Here is a 21,774-nt window from a genome sequence, read left to right on the forward strand (position 1 = left end):
GCAAAAAAAGGGGGGCAGAGGGAGAAGAATGGGGTGAGCAGCAGGGAAGAGGTAGAGGTACTGAAGAGGGTGAAACCCAGAGAGGAGGAGGAGGGAGCACTGAAAGAGAATAGAATTCATTTGAAGGTGAATAGTAACAGCGTGGCTTCTTTCACAGGGGCTTCTGTCATGCCTAGGGGGCTGCAGGAGGTGGAGGGGTGTGCAGAAGTCTTTGGGCCAAAATGAACACTGGAGCTATTACACACTTCATATGCAGAGACACTGCTGGGGAGCCACAACACAGGCACACCCATGAGCCATATTTGACATAACAGGAAGTGTTATGTACGACTGAAACTCACTAAAGACTAAACGCATACATGCTCCATTTTACTTTAAGCCAAATTTTTTTGCTTACTGCTCATAGAGTGTATTTGAGAGAGGTCCTGTCAGATGAACAGAATCAACTTTTTGGAGTCCCTCCTTGATCACAATACATAAAACACAATCTCCAGACAACAAATGAATCATTATTGTAAGAGGATTTTTAAAACATGAGCATACTATTGTATATTCCACTAAACCGAAAAAAATCATAGTTTTCACTCACACGGTCTTTAGAGCAATGTCGCTACTTTTACAGATTTCATGCTGTTTGATATAAACAACCATGTACTGTATAGCAGAATACAGTACGTATAATCTTGCAAAGTGGGGGACTGTGAACATGCTGGCATGAATCCTTTCACAGAGAACAACAACAATGAAAAAAAAAAAGAAAACCCAAAAACAAAGCAACAAAAACTTTTTTCGAGTATCCAAGACTGGAATCGAATGGAAAAATACTGAGTCATCTGCTGTCCAGTCACTCAGCTTGTTTCTCTTGTTGATTGATAAACTCCTCCTTCACAGTGATTCTATCTTATTACTCTCTGAGGTGTCAGGAAGACAGGAAGCAACAGAGATAAACACACTATCACAACACAACTATATTTAAACAGGAAACAAGAAAATCACACTGTCTTTTTTAAGTGCACTGAGCTCTTTAAAGGATTATCATATCTAATTAAATGTTCAGTAAATAGTTCCCCTGTTTGTCATGAGCCATAGTGTCATGCATATAAACTGATAACACTTTTAGCCTTAATTATCAAAGATGCACTTCAGTTACTGCTGGGATATTCACCCATGTTAATTACGTTTCCACTGACTTGTCCAGAGCCTCACTAAATCATACATTCATGCCAACAATAAGAAATTAAATATTTGTGTTGTTCATTTTCGCCACATAAGTGTATCCAGATTTATTTCCAAATCAGTCTTCAAATGAATCCATCAATGCCTTATAAGATGTAATACTGCAGATTTGTGCATGTTTGTGTTTTCCTGCTGGGTCCTTTAATAATATCGCTGTAGCATGGCTTCCGCTCGAGGCTTCAGCTCCTCTATATGATAAAGTGTCAAGTTGCTGTTACAGTGTGATGTTAATTGGACCCCACTGAGCCTGGACAGGTCATGCAAATTAACAGGTAGTCTATTAAAAGCCTTTGTGTGTGCGATCTGCGACCCTCGTGGCTTCACATAACCCTGAAACAGTGAGTCTGTCAGCGCTGAAAGAGGGTTAAGACAGTCAAATGATCCGTCTGATTAAAGTGAAATGGTCCAACATTTCAGTCTATGCCACTGGCTAGGCTTCATGCACTTTGGATTATGGGAAACAAACAGATACTAAAATGTAGTATTATTGGGACAATGTATGATTCAGAAGAAAAAACAAAGACAATACCACCAGGGGTTACATAAGATAACGTGACATCTTCGGAACATGCAGCAGTTTCACAGGACTGTCGGGCTAGTTAGTGCGAGACAGAAAAAAGAGACGGTGACATTGAACCAGCATCACCCACACAAACAAACCTCTTCATTCCAGTGAAGGCTGCACAGACAGAAATAGCTCCAGTGCCGTTGTGTGCTCACAATATCGCAGAGAAACATTTTTTTTTCATCTGAGGTGATTTCAGCGGCCTTCCATCAAGTGGGCAGAAAAAAAACGTGAATTGCAGAAGGCCACTTTTTTGTTGTCACATAGCAACTGGCTGCTGCTTTATTCTACCGAGAATATATATTTGTAGCAGAAATTTATGGAGCTTGAGTTTTTCGAGTTTGACATTTATTTTTTATGGAAAAAGAAATAATAATTTCCTTCCATGAGAGCGCACCACTGTATTTAATCCTAAATTCATGCCCACAGAAACCAGTGGAAACAATCTAAGTGATCACACAGGGTGGGGTAGTTAGCATTGAAAGACAAGACTTTTTTTTTTTTTAGAAAAACAAACAAAGGATACAGGTCATATCTCTCAACAGGGCGCTGATCCTCTGTCAGATGTGCCAGACCTCACTGGATGCAGATCAGCTGTGTTTCCGGAGTGAGGAAGAAAATGAAATTGCACCAAAGGCGTTCTGCCTGTAAAGCCCACATTGAGCATGGTTTTACTGTCGCGCTATTACAGTGTAATATGTTTTTTGAAAAAAAAAATATGGTTCTTATTATACTTATTATATTATGATGGTTAATGGTAAGACTTTCAATATAGTGCATGCATTAGAGCGGTTCAAACAGCTCTAAGTGAATTAAAACTTCCAGCATGTTGAAAAACGCACACCGCATTGTTGCAGACTTGCGTTGTAGCCTAATTATCGCGACGCTCTTTATTTGAAACTCGTGTGTGTGTGTAACTGTGAGCTGAGGCCGCTCCCGCCCTCTCCGTCTTCCTTCCTTCCCCCTGCAGTTCTTGTGTTTGTTTGCACACACTTGATCCGGAGCGGAAATTCCTCTCCGTTTTTGTGAATGACAAACTCATTAACGATTCATCAACACAGGCCGCTCTATCCGGCCCCCGTTTCTAAGGCGACCGCTGCTGCCGCGCTTCTGATTGGTCGCCCCACAAAACGTATCCAATGGAACGCCTCCTGTTTGTAGCCATTCAGCAGCCTGGCGCCGCAGAGAGCGCAGAGAGTCAGAACCTGCAGAGAAACGATCTACAGCACAGACAGGCTGCAACAGCAGGCAGAGACGGGTGCATACCCCGCATGCTTCACAGCAACAAATCCGCCTTTCTGCTCTGGATCTCCATAAAAATATTAGATACACAGCCTGTATACGCACAGAGAGAAAGAGAGGTGGAAGAGCAGCCGTGGAGTTATATAAGAAGAGAGGAAGCTTCAGCCTCGTCGCAGGGCCGGTATGACTCATTGATAAATAACTCAGGCTCTCTCCAACCAGATGCATGAATGAGGAACAGTGTGGGCAACCTACTCTCGGGAGATCTCTGAAGGGAACAGGAATTCCTACGTCCCGCAACACACTGGATCCAAAAGAACGTTTGGAGTGAGTCTTGACAAGCGTGACGGTTTTTATTTTGACTCGTTATTTAGTTTTTTAAGCCGTTGTTCTCAGAGTTGTGTTGCCGAGGGCCCTCTCAGCAGCAGATCAGACTGAAAACGAAATTCCAGACAGATATTTGTGCCTGCTGCTGAAGCCGAGAAGCTCCCCGCTTTTCCTCGACACCTTTTTCCCCCCCTTTTTAACTCCTGCTTATAAATGCTTGACAAGCTCAAGCCCGTCGTCCAGCTTGACTCGGTTATGGCGATCAGCAAGACGGTGGGCTGGCTCCGAGAGCAGCTGGAGACGCGCAGGGACGGCCTGCTTGTGATGGACTGTAGGGCTCAGGAGCTCTACGAGTCGTCTCACGTCGAGACTGCCATCAACGTGGCCATACCCAGCCTCATGCTTCGCCGGCTTAAGAAAGGCAATCTGCCCGTGCGCTCTCTGCTCTCCAACGGAGAGGATCGAGACAGGTTTGTGCGGAGGTGCAAGACGGACGCCATCCTGCTGTACGACGAGTACAGCCGAGAGTGGAACGAGAACGTGGACGGGGGCTCCGTGTTGGGTTTACTGCTGAGGAAAATGAAGGACGAGGGCTATAAGGCATATTATCTGGAGGGTGAGTGGAATTCATTCACATTTTCGGGCACGGCGGCTGCCGCTGTTCATTCACAGGCTAGATTTTCGCGCAGACGTAGATTTCTGGCGTTTTGATTAAAGAAATATATAGTCATCACTCTAAGGTTAGGTTACACTTGACTCCTCGCACGTCAGTAATTACTGAAGAGGGTCTTAATTTACTTCGAAGAGACGCGTAACCAGATTTTATGTGTATTAAGCTTCTTTTTTTCTTTCTCAGAAAATAATAATTTGCCGTCTGCAGTGTGCAACTTATGCCTGCTGTGTGGCAGGCAGAAACGGTGTGTTCATTGCATCTGTTTTATATATTTCCAGGTGGCTTCAGTAAATTCCAGGCCGAGTGTCCGGCTCTGTGCGAAACCAACCTGGATGGCTCGTCCCACAGCAGTTCCCCTACTGCCCAGGTGCTGGGCCTCGGTGGGCTGCGCATCAGCTCTGACTCCTCGGACATCGAGTCTGATATCGACCGGGATCCGAGCAGCGCCACAGACTCGGACGGCAGCCCGTTATCCAACCCGCATCCCTCCTTCCCTGTAGAGATCTTGCCGCACCTTTACCTGGGCTGTGCCAAGGACTCCACTAACCTTGATGTGCTGGAGGAGTACGGGATCAAGTATATCCTCAACGTGACTCCCAATCTCCCCAACCTCTTTGAGAACGCAGGAGAGTTTAAGTACAAGCAGATCCCAATCTCGGATCACTGGAGCCAGAATCTCTCTCAGTTCTTTCCCGAAGCCATCAGCTTTATTGGTAAGTAATCCCGCAGAACTGGAAACGCTCTGCAGATTAAATCTTGTTGGTTAGGTTGTGTACATGCTTATTCATTTTTTAGTACTGCTTATAATTATTTAAACTCCAAAATTAGCTTTTGAGTTTGTGAGACCATAAATAGTAATACTGCGTCAGTCTGCAAAATATAGAACATAGAGAAAAAAAACCCATCAAGTCCTCACAATTTTGAAGAAGGATTCAACTCAAAAGTTGGGTGTTTGATTAGTATTGTTCTTGTTCCCTACTTTATGACACGCATGCAGGCAGAGTAAAGGGGCAAAAACAGATAGCTGGGGGCATAAACGTATTAAATGTGATATATATTATCACTGGCAGGAAGTTCTTAGGTTGTTATTGTGCAATTGAGATTAGATGAAGTGTCCCTGGCTGTGGTCTTATCAGTCAATCAGACAGGGACACACAGAGCAGGCAGATTAAGGCATTGTGTAGAGGCAGAGGAACACAAGTCTGCCTCCAATGGTGCACAGGCAAAATGCACTTGGTTTGACTTCAGTGGAAGACATTCTGGCCCTATCTCTTGTCCCAGGGCTTGTGAAATTGCAGCACAAAGGGCGATGTTGAAACTGGAGAAAGGGGAGAGTGAGCGAGGGGAGGGCGGTAATTCAAGCGCAACAGGAAGGAAGTGGCATTGAAAGTAATCTAGGACATGGCATTGCCCCCCCTCCCCTCCTCCTCCCGCCACATTACAAAAGGAGCCATTTACGGCCTGATGACATCCTGTTCGCCTTGACAGGGTGCCCTCATGACTCCTACATTTACACGCCCAAATGGCACCATTGTCAGAGTAACCCTAGCAAGCGGAAGAATGGTTTAATAGACCGTAATAGTCAATTTCCCAGCCGGCTACTCTAGGCCAAAAGAAACCAAAGAATGTGAGCTCTGTTAATGTGCAATACTGTCATAGCCCCTGTTTAATTACTGACATGGCTGGGAGATAGGATAATAAGTTCCTGGACCTGCTTCAATTTCCAACAAAGCGTGACTTTAAAATCACAAAGATTTGATTATTGATTAGTTGCCTAAAAGAAGCATAAACAATGAGAGCTTCTCTGCTTTGTGCTTTTCAGATGTCAGGAATGTTTTTTCTTCTGATCAGTATCCATGCAGACTAAATCTTTGGTCTTTGGACTGTGAGAGTAACAAAACAACAAACTGGGATATCTACTCTTTCCTAGTTATCTGGAATGATGAAAAGCTCTAAAGATGTTGTTTATTTATGATACAAAATTTCCACCCCTTTCTTTTCTTCCACCAGATGAAGCTCGGGGACAGAAATGCGGCGTCCTGGTCCATTGCCTTGCAGGCATTAGCCGCTCTGTCACAGTGACGGTGGCCTATTTGATGCAGAAGCTCAACCTGTCCATGAACGATGCTTACGACATTGTCAAGATGAAAAAATCCAACATCTCACCCAATTTCAACTTCATGGGTCAGCTTTTGGACTTTGAGCGCACACTGGGTCTGAAGAGTCCATGTGATAACCGCATGGCACCACCAAGCCAGCAGCTCTACTTCACCACCCCGACCAACCACAACGTCTTCCAGCTGGACCCCCTGGAGTCCACGTGAGGTCTGCTGTCACCACTCCTCTTCTCATTGGGGGTTTTGTGGGCCTCCTATTGGAAAAGCTGCAAAATGTTTTCTCTTTTTTCCGTCGTCTGCTGTGCGACATTATTGATACAGCTGGTCTGAGGCGACAGCTGCTGAGTGTGGTTACTGAAGGGCCATAGCTGTCTGACCGAAGCGCAGCTGCTGTTGACTAAATGAGGAGAGACAGTACAAGAGACAGGAAGCGAATCATTTAAAGTGTGCAGATACTTACTACAATCAGATTTTGCTGTAAGACTCTGGTCTTTTTTTTCGTATTTTTTCAGTGTGTCTAAGGAAGCCTAAAGTGATTGATTGGACAGCTGTATGTTATGCTTCAAAGTTCAAAGGCTGGTGTGCCAAAGAGACCTGATTGTTCAAAGTGGACAGATAAATGAAATCCTTTTGTATATTTGTTTTGGGGTCTATTACTAGTTCCTCCATGACATCAGGGTGCATTGTCTCCTTCATCTTCTGTGAAGACTTGCCTGCATGGGGCTCAACTACCCTGGCTTTAGAAGGCACACAATATAATGGACTTTATTTTACATTTGTGGAGTCTTTTCAAACATTTATACGGTGTGTATATATCTTAATATAAAAGACAATACGGTAAAAGCCTTGCTCTAGTAGTATATACCCTTTGGCACAAGTGGGTACTGAAGATTTGCTTTGTTTCATATTCTACTTTTATGTAAGCATACAAACTGCGTATTGATCAATATGTTTGAGTTGATTATGCCAAAAATCAAGTAGGCTTTCCAAGAATTGTGTACATGTGTAATATATTCAATAATCGCTTTGTGGCTGGCCTTTTCTTTTTGCACCTCTCCTCCCACAAATCAAAGTCACCTTGGCCATTTGCCTTACTTTTGAGCTTGGAAGATTTCTTTCCCCTTTTTTTTGCACATTAACCTTCAGAGAAATGTACTTTTTTTGGTTACAGTATCCCAGATAGATTTGTTTTGTTTTCTTACAAAAAACCCCAACCAAACCTAGAACGATTATCACTGAAGTTTATAAATTGGGCTCCATGCTTAAGAACTCAAGCAGTTCAAATGGCCAAAGGTGGAATTTACTGGATGTCTCTGAAGGTTAATTTAAGAAATCATGATCTGTGGGTTAAATATTTCCGATGTGTGGAAAAAGCAGGGAGCTGTGTTTGCTTCGCTTCTTCAGGGAAAATTCTGTGAAATGCAGTTTTCACTTGACAAGACGAGACAAAATTAAATCCAGAACTTCGGAGAGTTGCCCCCACACCCCCCGTAGAGGAAACCACTATGTTGCCCTCTACTCACTCCTTCCAAACTCCTCTCTTACGAATGTAAAGGAAATATAAGTTATTAATAAATTGCTATTTTGTCTACACGTTCCGCTTCTTCTGCTTGTTTTTCCATTGACACATTCGTTGGTGTTTTGTCTCCACTTACAGTAACACATTTATGTAAGTGTCTCCTCACCTGCAGTACAGTTGAGTGTTAACCAGCTGGCCAAGTCACGACAAAAAAGAGTCGCAATGAATCACGAGGCTGTTCACAGAGTTCTTGTTTTCCATTAACTACAGCACTTGGAACATTTCCCACTTTACTTTCCAGTACAGAGTTAGCATGTCCTGTTACATGATGCTTGTGTAAGATAGCACTGTGCACACTCTGTTCTGCTGTGACAATAAGAAACTACAATAAGCTACCCAGCAGGTGCAAAGTGATTCCAGTCCTGCTGTAACTAGCCCAGCTGGTTTTACCAGGTGCTAGTCTACCATGAGGTCTTTGGGTTCAAAACAAACATTCCCTTGGTTAACTTGTGAAGGCAGCTCCTCAGCACTCAACCATCAAGGGAAGCATAAAGTACAGAGATAAAGTATGATTTGATAGGAAGAGCAGTGGCGTTTACTCCCTGAGAACTGGAGACTCAGGAGATAATCTCGACGGTGTAGCTTAGGTGTCGTGTTCTCAAGCGAGCAGCAACTTGTTTCACAGTTTGAAGAGACTATTCCCACATCAACACCAGCTGCTGTGTGTGTGTGGACTATGTGGAAATGAGCAAGCCAAGCAGTACCACAAGGTTTGATCGTGACAGAGCTAGGATTGTTAACAATAAAGGATATGGAAACAGTGACTTGTATGCAGCATTTTTGTCAACTAAGTTCTTGATGTGCATGTATGACACAGTGTAAAAGCCCACACACGAAAGATTCCACTGTGTAAGTAGACACAATCCTTACCTAACTCTTACTGCTAAGAGTTGGTCAAAATAAAGATGTAAGCAATGCAAAACGTATTAGCAACCAGCTACAATTTTACATAACTACAATAAAACACAGCATGCAATATATAATCCATATCAAAAGTAAACAATGAAAAACATGAATTGTAAGTATTTTCTTTTACTATAGAATAAGCAAATAAGCATACATAAAACATAGATCTTAACAGAAGACAGCATACAATAGAGAAAGAGAATTATCTTAAAAAAGCAATTAACAGATTTTATTATCAATAATATGTATTGTGTAAAGATGAACAAAATAAATTGTAAGGCATCTCTCTTTTTTATGTTTTATTTCCTTTTTTTAAATTGGAAATTCAACCCAGCGCGTAGCTGTACAAAGTGTGTGAATCACTGGCTATGTAATAAAGAGTGAGACCTCCACATTCATGTCCTGACGCAAGTGATTTATAAAAAGACTCATATTTCAAGAGGTGCCAGCTCTCTCTGCTTTTCCCACTTTCCATTTCAGGGAATCTTTTTCTTTTGTTGGGTAGCCACTTATAATCATAACAATAATGATGAGATACCACTGATCGAACTATGGCAGCAAAGCCTGCACACTAATGAGAAACACTGGTTCAAAGTCAATATATTATGTTTTTCCTTTTTAGTTCTAAATTTGTCGTGTTGCCCATAAAAAGTGGGTGTCCACGTGTAGCTGTACTGCATTTTGTTGCCTTGTACTTGTGACATGTGTAATAACAATAAAGTTGAATTCTATTCTATTCTAAGATAGGACTCTATATTCTATATGCATATAGAGATTTCTTTTTTCACAGAGAGTCATAGTGACTTCACGATAAATAGGCAAATCTCCCTGAGGTGTCATGCTTATTATTAGCAGGGTCACCATTCATCCATTTAGTTTCCTATGACTCTGCTGGTGCATTGAATGCAAAAGTCACCCATTTGTCACATGATGAAAGCAGAGGTACTTCAGACTATCCATACACATATGCTTAGTCTTATCCTACCATCTAAATTGTAGTAGGAAGGTCATGGGAACGTTGAGTGAACATGCATACTCCACATTAAAAGGGAGAATAAGATTGTGTTTCATAGTTGTCTGTACCAAAATCACTGGACTACAAGAAGGCCTATGACTCAGTGCCCCACACTGGAATTCCTAGAATTGTACAAGATCTACAGGCCCCTAAGAACCTTTATCATGAACTTAATGGGTATTTGGTAAACAACACTAGAGGCCAACTATAAGCTCATAGCACAAGTCGCCATCAAGTGTGGGATCTACCAAGAAGATGCGCTGCCCCCACTGCTGTTTTACACAGGCCTGAACCCCCTCAGTGAGATCATTAACAAGACTGGCTACTGATACTGACAATGGAATGACGTAATCATCAGCCACCTCCTCTACATGGATGACATCAAGCTGTATGGCAAGAGTGAACGAGACACTGATCAACACCCCAAGGATATACAGCAACAATATCTGAATGTCACTGGGACTGGAGAAGTGTAGTAGGGTGGTAACGAAGCGAGGGAAGGTAGTCAGAACTGAGGGGACCACACTACCGAAATGCAACATTGCAGACATTGAGGACAGGTACAAGTACCTGGGAATCCCACAGGTCAATGGGAACCACAAGAGGCTGCTTAAAGCTGCAGCCACCAAGGAAAGTCCTGAGGAGCAGTTGAACGGGAAGGACAAGATCTGGGCTATCAAAACCTATGCCCTGCTGGTGATCTGGTACCCTGCTGGGATAATAAGCTGGCAGAAGGAGGAGATAGAAGCCACTGACATAAAAACAAGAAAGCTCTTAACCATGCATGGAGGGTTGGTACCACAGTCCAGGATGAAACAACGAACATCCATGAGTAAATCAGGAAGATGTTCACAACCGACCGCATGTTTACTGAATACTTCAGGCAGCAGAAGCCCAAGAAATAGAGGAGGAACCATAATGGAAGGACAGGCCCCTGCATTGTATGTACCACCAGCAGATAAACGAAGTGGATGACATCCAGAAATCCTACCAGTGGCTGGACAAAGCTGGAATGAAAGACAGCACAGAGGCCCTAATCATGGCAGCACAGGAACAACTTTTGAGCACAAGATCCAGAGAGGCTGGCAAGACCCCAGGTGCAGGCTGTTTAAAGATGCGCCTTAGATAATCCAGCACATAACAGCAGGGTGCAAGATACTAGCAGGCAGGGCATACATGGAACGCCATAAGCAAGTGGAAGGCCAGAAACATCTGTGCGGAGTATGGCTTGGAAGTCCCGAGGTCAAAATGATAGACACCCCAGGATGGTTGAGAATAACCAAGCTAAGATTATATGGGACTTCCAGATACAGACGGACAAACTGGTGATGGTTAATCAACCCAACATTAATGAAAACATTCTTGACAAATGCTTTCTCTTTCGTCTGTCTTGCGCCGGTCCAAGAATTTCACCTCTAGCGGCAGAATACGAATGCCCCCGGGCGTCCCTCTTAATCACGGCCCCAGTTCAGACAGAAAACCCACAAAATAGAACCGGAGTACTATTCCATTATTCGTAGTTGCGGTATTCAGGCGACCGGGCCTGCTTTGAAAACTCTAATTTTTTCAAAGTAAACACTTCGGAACCCGCGGGACACTCCGCTAAGAGCATCAAGGGGGCGCCGAGCAATGGCGTGTCCAGCGGGGTGGCCTGGGGGGGGCACAGGCCACCCCCCCAACCAGACTGGCCACCCCAGGTGCCACCCCAAAGGCAAAACAATAAAATTCAATCAAATATCAAATGTCCGATTATGTTTTCACGGTGACGCTCAGATATCCGAGTGTAAGTGAATGCAGCATCGGCTTCTGCGCTATGTGCATCAGGTTAGCAAAGGTAGGAGAGCAAAGCACGAAAGACGGCACTGCAGGAAACAATTTTTCGGTGAAAGAAAATGAGGACAGAATAAATGTCCCGGTAAGTAATATTAAGTTTGTTGAGTTTAGTAAACTAAGGTGAAATTAGAATACCAAGGAAAAAAATAACTCTTAAAGAATTATTGCAGCCGTGGAATATTTCAGACAGTAGGCTACTGAGGGGAGCTAACATAAGAGTTATGAGTTATAAGATGTAATCTAAGTCGTAACATTGCTGTATGGAGCTGCAGATTTGGTTGCAGGTTAACATAGCTGGACTGGCCATCGGGCTTATTTGACTTATTTTTTATTTTTTTTGTAATGGCATGAACAATGAGAGGTGGTGGATTGGCCAGATGCAGGTCGATGTGTAGAAATAACTCCGTTGTTTGGTGGTGGCTATGGCGGGGCTTCCACAGAGGCCAGCAGGTGGATGAGGGAAGGGGAGGCAGGAGGAGAGCCCCGAGGCGGCCACCAGTCCGAGTGTCAGGTGAACTGAACTTCAGGTAAGAAGTTATGACCTGCAGTCTATCTGGGTCAGATATGAACTAAGTTTAGGTGGAGTTTATTTTCGTTGTGCTGACTTTTTACCGTCAGTTGCAATAACTCATACTGCGTTCTAGCCAGCTTGACAGAGTTTTTATACAGCTGGGTGGGTGCTATGATGTTACTGATAGTGAACTTTATTTTATTCATAAGGTTAGTTAGTAGAGTTGCCAACGGCTCCTTAAAAATGGAATGGTCCCTCATTCAGAGAAAATATTACACGTTTCGTATTGAGCTGAGAAGAGATGCAGTTTGTCCCGAACTTTAGCTAGAATGCAAAAAGACACAAAGCTGGAGTTATTCTGTCTTTACGCTGCACAGCTGCCTCTTCTTCTCTCATTCTCTCCCCCTGCCTCTCCTGTTGCTACTTCAATCATGAAACTGATCAATGATCAGCTGATCGGCTTTTCTCTCTTGTTTATTTATCGCCCACTTTGCACCAGAAACAGGAAACCAGCAGATGTTGCGCTAAACAACAGCAGCACGTTTAAGCTTGATCAGCTGTTGTTAGAATGTATTTAATATTAATTTCTAGTATCAGCTGATGTTTGCTGGAGCCACAGCTGTAAAGCTGCTGGTCATTATGTCGGTTTGGATATCTGGTGAGAGGGAAACATGAAGATGAAACCAGGAGATGTCCTTACTGAATCATCAGAGCTGAACAGGTGATGGAGAAACAGGTTTACCTTTTAGGTCACATGAATGAGTTGAAGGGAAGTTTTGAACTGTTTCTGAGAGGCAAATAACACCAGGATCCTTTTTTATGTAGCTGACAGCTGGTAACTGTGCAGGGGCGGGTCTAGCAAAGTTTTGCCAGGGGGCAGGTAGGGCATTAACAGGGAAAGGCACAAAGAAATACTTTTCTTTCTTATTCTCATTTAAAATACCTAGTTTTTATTAAATAATTATCTAAATCTTACAACCAAAGTTTTTATCTGACGTAAAATGTATAGAAATCATACATATACCAACAAGACAGTGTACATCACTGTCACAACAGCGTTTGTTTTCAGTCAAAGTCTTTATGGCTTTACTACCTGGTGGGTCGGCCTGTAGTGAAAATGCCCAATTTTTTTGTCCCAGTCCAGCCCTGCAGGTTAATACTGGCAGTGTCACCATGCCAGCTGACTGTATTTCATCATCAGCCAGTGTTGTTCTTTATCAATATTACCAAAGTTTACCATAAGGCAGCATAGAAAGTATTTACTTGCGTTCAGGTTTTATTCAAATGTTAGTCTTTTCAGTTGTTTCCCCACTTTTTTCCTGTTTCAAAATCAAACACCAGTTTGTGAGAAGATTATCTTCTTTTTTTAACAGGCAGATAAAGTTTTACATTGGAACTGGCTAATTTGTCAATTGTATGTTACAAATGTTCGTATTTTAATATTCAAAAATGTTTTTGTCCAAAACATATGTGCACTATATGTCAGTAAAAATACTATGCAAATATTGCTGTCCTTGAATGCTGAGTAAACACTGACAAAGCACTGATTGTATCTCTTGTACTTTATCAACGCAGTATCTAAAAACTTTGCACTGTAGTGGTTAAAATCTCATTCTAATAAGAGTTAAAAGTGCATTTGGTTATTAGGTTTATAGGATTATTGAATTATGGTTAACGGTTGGTAGAAATTTTTTTTAAACATTATCTGCCAATTACATCTGCCACCCTTCTCCAAATCTGTGCCCCTACCTGGCCCCCCCAACAAAAATTTTCTAGACACGCCACTGGCGCCAAGAGGCAGGGACTGGGACAGACGGTAGCTCGCCTCGCCAGGAGTGGACAAGCAGAGGAAGACGGCCGTAGTGATAGACATAGTTCTCCAAAAGTTGATTCTGTTCATCTGGACGTAGCGTTTTCAGTGGGAGAAACGTTTCTTCCACTGAAAGACGATAGACATAGTTATACCGAATGACACCAACATTACTCTACCATGCTTACTATTCTTATATTTATTGTTAGTCTTTTGCACTGAATGGATCTGGAGCCTTGTCATTTCGTCTCTCTATATACTGTACTGTATATAGCAGAGATGACAATAAAGTTTACTTTGACTTTGAACATGCCTAGAGCAGAGATCCCATGACTTGAAACCATACAGCAATGCAGTTAGGACTACTGTTCTGAATACTGCGCATTTTGTCTCCATACTCAAACCTAGTTTTGGATACCTCGACATCAAGATACCTTGCAATTGATCTTTGTTTCAGGCATGTTTGCTGTTGATCCCTTTGTAGATTGAAACATCACTTCAGTCTTTTGGTGCTTATTGTAAGTCCAAAAGTGCTTAGTGGTCACAGACAGGGGATCTGTCAGTCTTTGAAGGTCATCCACCGCATGGGTGACAACAGCACAATCATCACAATAAAGAACATCACAAATAAGTGATTTCATCACTTTTGTCTTTGCTTTTAGTCACTCAGTATTAAATATCCTCCATGTGTCCTGTATATGATCTGGATGCCTCGATCTGTCTTTGAAGAATCACACTAAAAAGGAATCTGAAGAGTGTTGGAGCAAGAACACATCCTTTCTCTTGAAAACCCTTAGTGAGAATGTAGATGTGAGAATGTAGATATTAATATCTTTCGATCTTCAGGTAAACAGCTGTCTTCTCAGCACATACAAAGGAATTCAGTAAACATCTGTACCAGTGGCTGACCACCTGCTTTAAAAATTTATGATGGAATTGCTTCTGTCACCTCATCTTTCATGGGTGATTTGTCAGGTTTCGGGGTGTGGGCTGCACTTCCCTGTTGTGGCCTATATACCTCAGGCTGGAGTAGAAGAGCTTGACATTATTTGAGGAGGATGCTTTCTTGCCTTGGGGCATTTTTTTTGTATTCACCTGGAGATTTACCTTGGATCTGAGGAGAAGATAGTCTGTTGAGGATTCAGACCTCTCTTGCTCTAGTGATATGAAAGTCAAAGAATCATGTTGTCTGCAGGTGAAGTCTAATTTTTGCCAGTGCTTTGACTTTGGGTGCGTCCCGGTGGTTTTGTAAGTGTCTCTCACTTGAAGGAATGTATTTGCAATTGAGAGATTGTGTCGGGAGCATAATGAAAGCAGAAGTTCGCCATTTGAGTTCTCATTACGGATACCATGCTGAGCAATATGATGTACAATATGATTGTATGATTTAAATACAACACCTGCCTTCCTTTCAGCTTTGTGACCCTTACCAGTATTAGTATATCCTGATCCAACCTCTTTTAATGAACCCTTGTCTAAAAATCTTGTCCTGCTTTGGAGCTCTCTGTTATCAAGGCACTTCTTCTTTGTGGGGCATTGGCCTCTTTGCAATCTAGGAGAGTTTGCATAATCCAAGAAGCAACAAAAAAAAAAAGAGGTTATAAATATACAAGTAAACTTCCTGAATTCAACTATAGTGGTATTATCAGCAAACATGTATTTGAAGTATTAAAACTTACTGTCACGGTTCTGGGTCCGTTGGACCCAGTATTTTGAGTTCATTATGTTTTGGTACTTTTGCATCATGGATTTTCCTTTATGTTTCTCTGGTACTTGGTGTTTCAGTTATCTTGGTGTTTTTCTATATTATGATTTATGATCTGATACTGTTGTGATTCTGATTCTGATTTAGTAGCCTTTGGTCAGTGTCAAATCTGTCTCTGTCTAGTCTGTGTCTTAGTAAAGTGTGTTTTGTTTCCTGTTTTACTTTGAAGGTTCTTGTTCCTGTCTGATGTTAGTATGTGCAGCTTTGTTCCCCCTGTCTCGTTAGCCCTGATCTCTCCCAGCTGTGTCTCCCTCCTGTTGCCGATTTCCCCGTTACTACCCTGTGTATATAAGCCCTGTGTTTTCCCATGCTCAGTGTCGCGTCGTACCATCAGTTTATGCCTGTGTGTTCTTGGTCTCAGTGTTCCGTCCTCACTTCATGTTTGTTTTCCTGCCAGCAGTAAAGCTGAGGTTTTTTTGAGTTACATTCCATTTTCCGAGTCCTGCATTTGGATCCTCATCTCTGCCTGCCCGCACACAGAGCCCTGACAGAACGACGCGACCAGTAATGGATCCAGCGGACTCACCGTGGAAGCGCAGCTCCCGTTTTGACGGGACTCGGCTAGCGCTTGGAGGGCCTCCGTGCTGCCATTCCTCGCTGGCAGCCTACCCTTCGGCCCACTCGTCTGCTTCCTCCCCGCAGACGCCCAGGTCTCGCAGAAAATGCTCCAGCCGGTCCCGGGAGGATTACTACGAGCCTGCAAGCAATCAGCTCACGCCTGCACAAGCCTTTTACAAGATGTTAGGGATTATTATCGTGCCATCTGACTCACCCAGCATTTCCACATCACAGCAGGAGCAGCCACAGCAGAGTCCTCCCTCGTCACATTCCGCCAGCGCCGCTCCCTCTTCAATAGGGAGGCAGCGAACACGCAGCCAGCACTCACAGCTCCAGCAGGAGCCTGGGATTCAGCTCAAACAACCGCCTAGGGTGAGTGACAAGTCTCCCTTCATTCGCCTTTTTTGTCAAGGGATAGACAGACTGTTTCCCCCAAAGCTGCGAACGCCAGCTACATGAACACTACAGCTCGTGTTTCTCCGGTTCGGGAAAATAAAAGTTTTTGTTTTAAGAATGACTATTTTCCCATTGGTTCAGAAGACTGTGCGCCTAATGTTTTTTCAGATCCAGGAGTTAAGACTGTTCCGTCTGGATCTGTTTATTCTGGAGCTATGTTTATTCAGTCAGCTGCCCGTCCGCTTTCAGCTCCAGTGTCCCCTGCTCGGCAGCCGTCTGTAGCTCAGTCTCCAGTGTCCCCTGCTCGGCAGCCACCTGTAGCTCAGTCTCCAGTGTCACCTGCTCAGCAGCCACCTGTAGCTCAGTGTCCTGTGTTTCCTGCTCAGAAGCCGCCTGTAGCCCAGTCACCAACTCCACCACCACCACTTTCGCCTCAAGCTCAGTTAGCCGCCCGGCCTCAAGCTCAGTTAGCCGCCCGGCCTCAAGCTCAGTTAGCCGCCCGGCCTCAAGCTCAGTTAGCCGCCCGGCCTCAAGCTCAGTCTCCAATTCCACCACCGTCGTCATCCCAACCATTGTTTCAGTCACCCTCAGTTCAGCCTCCTGTTCAGCAGCCACTAGCCCTGCACCCTGTGTCACTTGCTACCCCGGTACAACAAGCTCAGTCAAATCAATCTAAAAGGAACTGTGTTTCATCAGTTTGTTCTAAGCAGAGCAACAAACCTCATGATAATGTAATCATTCCTAAAAAGCTGGCCAGTTCAGAGACTGTGACGCGCTCCAGGGCCTCCCCAGAGGCTGAGTTTCAGCCCTCAGCCTACTCTGGACCCCTGGAGGCTAGGAACCCAGCTGAGGACTGCACCCGGCTGTCACTGCCTGAGCAGAGTCAATGCTCTGGGCGGCTGAAGCCTGCTGGTCCTGTTCTGTCCCTGCCAGAGGCCCGTGCGCCTGCTGGTCCTGTTCTGTCCCTGCCAGAGGCCCGTGCGGCCCGTGCGCCTGCTGGTTTTGTCCTGTGTGTTCCAGGGGCCCCTGTGCCCACTGGTCCTGAGACTGTTCTCGCTGGAGGGCCCGAGGAGCCCGTCCAGCCTCCTTCCTCGTCAGCTGGGGGGCCCGAGGAGCCCGTCCAGCCACCAGCTGCTCAACCAGCAACCTCATCCACGCTTGCAGCGGCAGTTTCATCCATGCCGCCGCCTGCTGCAGCGCCTCCGTCTCCAGCTTCCACGCCGCCGCTAGCTGCAGCCTCCGTCTCTTCATCCACGCCAGCTGCAGCCTCCGTCTCTTCATCCACGCCAGCTGCAGCCTCCGTGTCTTCGTCCACGCCAGCTGCAGCAGCCTCCGTGTCTTCGTCCACGCCAGCTGCAGCAGCCTCCGTGTCTTCGTCCACGCCGTCGCCTGGCTCGGCTCCGGCTTCAGCATCACCCACGCCTGGTCCGGCTCCGCCTTCATCTTCGCCTGGTCCGGCTTCGCCTTCAGCTTTGCCTTCAGCTTCGCCTGGTCCAGCTTCGGCTTCAGCTTCATTCGCTTCGCCGGGTCCAGCCTCCGCATCCGCTTCAGCGTCGTCTGGTCCAGGCTCCGCATCCGCTTCAGCGTCGTCTGGTCCAGCTCCCGCGTCCTCATCCTCGTCTGGTCCAGCTCCCGCGTCCTCATCCTCGTCTGGTCCAGCTCCCGCATCACCAGCTTCGTTTGGCCCTGATCCAACCCCCGCCCTGCCTGGGGCTGCAGGGGCCATGCAGCCTTCGGGTCCCCTCCTACCACCTCCACATTGTCGGTCATCTGCCAGGCTGCTTGTTGGGCATCATCACCACCGTGGCCGCCCTCCGGACTTCTGTTGCCGCCACTGCCTTCTGCGTGGCCGGCCTCCAGGCTTGCATTCCCGCCGCCGTTGCCGTCCGCACGGTCGGGCCCCAGAACTGCTTCCTCGCCGCCGTTGCCGTCCGCACGGTCGGCCCCCAGAACTGCTTCCTCGCCGCCGTTGCTGTCCGCACGGTCGGCCCCCAGAACTGCTTCCTCGCCGCCGTTGCCGTCCGCACGGTCGGCCTCCAGAACTGTTTGCCCGCCGTCGCCGTGTGCACGGTCGGCCTCCAGAACTGTTCGCACGTCGCCACCGTTGCCGTGTGCACGGTCGGCCCCCTGGACTTTTTGTAGACTCTTGGTGAGCTCTGGTTTCGTTTTGTTTTTGATATGCTTTCCTGCATTTTTTGGACTCTGGTGCTCCTTGTTTTTTTTGTTTGGGCTCTGTCCCTCCATCCTGGACCCCCTCCGCCCGCCCTGGCCTGATGCTTTGTTGTGCTTTTTTTGTTTGGGGCTGTCGGGAGTCAGCCCTTGGAGGGGGGGGTACTGTCACGGTTCTGGGTCCGTTGGACCCAGTATTTTGAGTTCATTATGTTTTGGTACTTTTGCATCATGGATTTTCCTTTATGTTTCTCTGGTACTTGGTGTTTCAGTTATCTTGGTGTTTTTCTATATTATGATTTATGATCTGATACTGTTGTGATTATGATTATCATTACCACCAGGACTGTTAGGAGGTGGTCAGAGGAGGCAATAGCGGAACTACAGGGCTGTTTCGAGGTGACCGACTGGGAAACACTCTGTGAGCCTCACGCTGAGGACATCAATGGGCTTACTGAGTGTATCACAGACTACATAACTTTCTGCACCGACTCCATTGTTCCAGCTCAGACTGTTCATTGTTACCCAAATAACAAGCTGTGGGTGACTAAGGACATCAAAGCCCTCCTCAACAACAAGAAGAGGGCTTTCAGAGGGGGCAACAAAGAGGAGGTGAGGAAGGTCCAGGTGTTACTAAAGGACAAGATCAGAGAGGCTAAGGACAATTACAGGAGGAAGCTGGAGTGGAAACTCCAGCAGAACAGCATGAGAGAGGTGTGGAGGGGCATGAAGACCATCACTGGATTCAGGCCAACCAACAGCAGGGGAGCTGAGGGAGGTGAGAATAGAGCCGACGAGTTGAATCTGTTTTTCAATAGATTCGACACCACAGTGTCTGCTCCCACCCCCACAACCTCACCTGCAGTCAGCCTGGAATCCAGAGCCACACCACTGTGCCAGCCTCTCTCTTCACATGTTGCCTCCTGTGAGATTCCTGACACCCCTCCCCCACCCATCACCTTCACTCAATACCAGGTTGAGATGCAAATGAGGAGACTTCACTCAGGCAAGTCTGCTGGACCAGACGGAGTGAGTCCCCTTGTCCTCAAGGCCTGTGCCCCCCAGCTGTGTGGAGTCTTTCATAAACTGTTTATGCTGAGTCTGAGTCTGCAGAGGGTCCCGGTGATGTGGAAGACATCATGCCTCGTCCCTGTACCAAAGACGCCTCGTCCCAGTGGCCCCCAGGATTACAGGCCCGTGGCACTGACCTCCCACATCATGAAGACCCTGGAAAGGCTCATCCTGGACCAGCTGCGACCCATAGTAAGACCACATCTGGATCCCCTTCAGTTCGCTTATCAGCCTCGTCTCGGAACAGAGGACGCCATCATCTACCTGCTCAATCGTGTCTACACCCATCTGGACCAGCCGGCGAGCACTGTGAGGGTCATGTTTTTTGACTTTTCCAGTGCTTTCAACACCATCAGGCCGACCCTCCTGGGTGATAAGTTAGCAGCGATGCAGGTGGATGCTTCTCTGGTGTCCTGGATTGTTGATTACCTGACAGGAAGATCACAATATGTACGTCTCCCACAGTGTGTGTCTGACAAGGTGATTAGCAACACAGGGGCACCACAGGGGACTGTCCTCTCCCCCTTCCTCTTCACCCTCTACACCACAGACTTCAGCCACTGCACAGAGACCTGCCATCTTCAGAAGTTTTCTGATGACTCTGCGGTGGTTGGATGCATCAGCAGGGATGATGAGACAGAGTACCGGGCTGTGGTCGACTCCTTTGTCACGTGGTGTGAGCAGAATCATCTGCAGCTCAACGTGGCAAAGACCAAGGAACTGATCGTGGACTTCAGGAAGACCAGGAAACACTTGACCCCTGTTTCAATCCAGGGGGTCAGTGTTGACATTGTGGAGGACTATAAATACCTTGGAGTACACATTGACAATAAACTGGACTGGGCTAAAAACACCACAGCACTTTACAGGAAGGGCCAGAGTCGTCTCTATTTTTTTGAGGCGACTGAGGTCCTTCAACATCTGCCAGAAAATGCTGAGGATTTTCTATGAGTCTGTGGTGGCCAGTGCGATCCTCTATGCTGTTGCATGCTGGGGGAGCAGGCTGAGGGTCGCAGATGCCAACAGACTTAATAAACTGATCCGTAAGGCCAGCAATGTTGTGGGGATGGAGCTGGACTCCCTCAAGGTGGTGTCGGAGAGGCGGATGCTGTCCAAGATAAAGACAATGTTGGATAACACCTCCCACCCACTCCATGACATGTTGGTCAGTCACAGGAGCTCGTTCAGTGAGAGACTGAGATTACCGAAAAGCACCACTGAACGACACAGGAAATCATTCCTGCCTGTGGCCATCTCCCTGTACAACGCATCCACTTAACACACTGTTTGCTGCTACAACTACACATGTTTCTTTTCCAAATATTTATTTATAAGTGACTTATGTATGTATGTATGTATATATATGTATATATTGTACTATTCTTAGTTAGCGTATTGTCTGTCTTGTCTTAATGTTGGTTTAAAATGGAGCACTGTAACAAAAAATAATTTCCCCCAGGGATCAATAAAGTATTCTGATTCTGATTCTGATTCTGATTTAGTAGCCTTTGGTCAGTGTCAAATCTGTCTCTGTCTAGTCTGTGTCTTAGTAAAGTGTGTTTTGTTTCCTGTTTTACTTTGAAGGTTCTTGTTCCTGTCTGATGTTAGTATGTGCAGCTTTGTTCCCCCTGTCTCGTTAGCCCTGATCTCTCCCAGCTGTGTCTCCCTCCTGTTGCCGATTTCCCCGTTACTACCCTGTGTATATAAGCCCTGTGTTTTCCCATGCTCAGTGTGGCGTCGTACCATCAGTTTATGCCTGTGTGTTCTTGGTCTCAGTGTTCCGTCCTCACTTCATGTTTGTTTTCCTGCCAGCAGTAAAGCTGAGGTTTTTTTGAGTTACATTCCATTTTCCGAGTCCTGCATTTGGATCCTCATCTCTGCCTGCCCGCACACAGAGCCCTGACACTTACAGTGGCCACAGGGTCTGACATTATTATGCATTAGTCCATTTCTTTATTTTATGATATCAAATAGTTCCTATTTGATGATTATATCTTTTCT

The 21,774-nt window shown here is 45.6% G+C and overlaps 3 protein-coding genes across 9 annotated transcripts in view; all 3 read left to right on the forward strand.

Annotated features, from left to right (window-relative positions):
• The first annotated feature begins 2,953 nt into the window (after window positions 1–2,953).
• Window positions 2,954–7,753, forward strand: dusp6 (dual specificity phosphatase 6). The gene is made up of 3 exons (XM_082542786.1): window positions 2,954–3,986; window positions 4,322–4,756; window positions 6,054–7,753. Exons 1-3 carry the CDS (start codon window positions 3,584–3,586, stop codon window positions 6,365–6,367), a joined length of 1,152 nt encoding a protein of 383 aa, XP_082398912.1. The 5' UTR covers window positions 2,954–3,583; the 3' UTR covers window positions 6,368–7,753.
• A 3,551-nt stretch (window positions 7,754–11,304) lies between these two features.
• LOC309710068 (uncharacterized protein) overlaps window positions 11,305–21,774 on the forward strand; it is a 53,809-nt gene continuing 43,339 nt past the window's right edge. For 3 of the 7 annotated variants that reach the window (XM_082539244.1, XM_082539245.1, XM_082539239.1), the window contains exons 1-2: window positions 11,305–11,575; window positions 11,934–12,020. The gene's annotated coding sequence lies outside the window, so the exon portion shown is untranslated. Of the gene's footprint in view, window positions 11,590–11,852; window positions 12,021–21,774 lie in introns of all 7 variants that reach the window. The other 4 variants (XM_082539243.1, XM_082539242.1, XM_082539241.1 and 1 more) reach the window with 3 other exon arrangements.
• LOC309711532 (uncharacterized protein) lies at window positions 16,779–18,223 on the forward strand (the record flags this gene model as incomplete). The annotated part of the gene is made up of 3 exons (XM_082541914.1): window positions 16,779–16,787; window positions 16,867–17,917; window positions 18,004–18,223. Coding segments are annotated over exons 1-3 (1,272 nt in total). The 5' UTR covers window positions 16,779–16,786.

Source organism: Aulonocara stuartgranti, assembly GCF_965226115.1.
Source record: "Aulonocara stuartgranti genome assembly, chromosome: 7".
Lineage (NCBI taxonomy): Eukaryota > Metazoa > Chordata > Actinopteri > Cichliformes > Cichlidae > Aulonocara > Aulonocara stuartgranti.

Coding starts and splice junctions, on each gene's coding strand:
- dusp6 (XM_082542786.1), top strand. CDS start 3,584: ATGCTTGACAAGCTCAAGCCCGTCGTCCAGCTTGACTCGGTTATGGCG. Junction 3,987..4,321: donor TAAGGCATATTATCTGGAGG/GTGAGTGGAATT, acceptor ATATATTTCCAG/GTGGCTTCAGTAAATTCCAG. Junction 4,757..6,053: donor CGAAGCCATCAGCTTTATTG/GTAAGTAATCCC, acceptor TTCTTCCACCAG/ATGAAGCTCGGGGACAGAAA.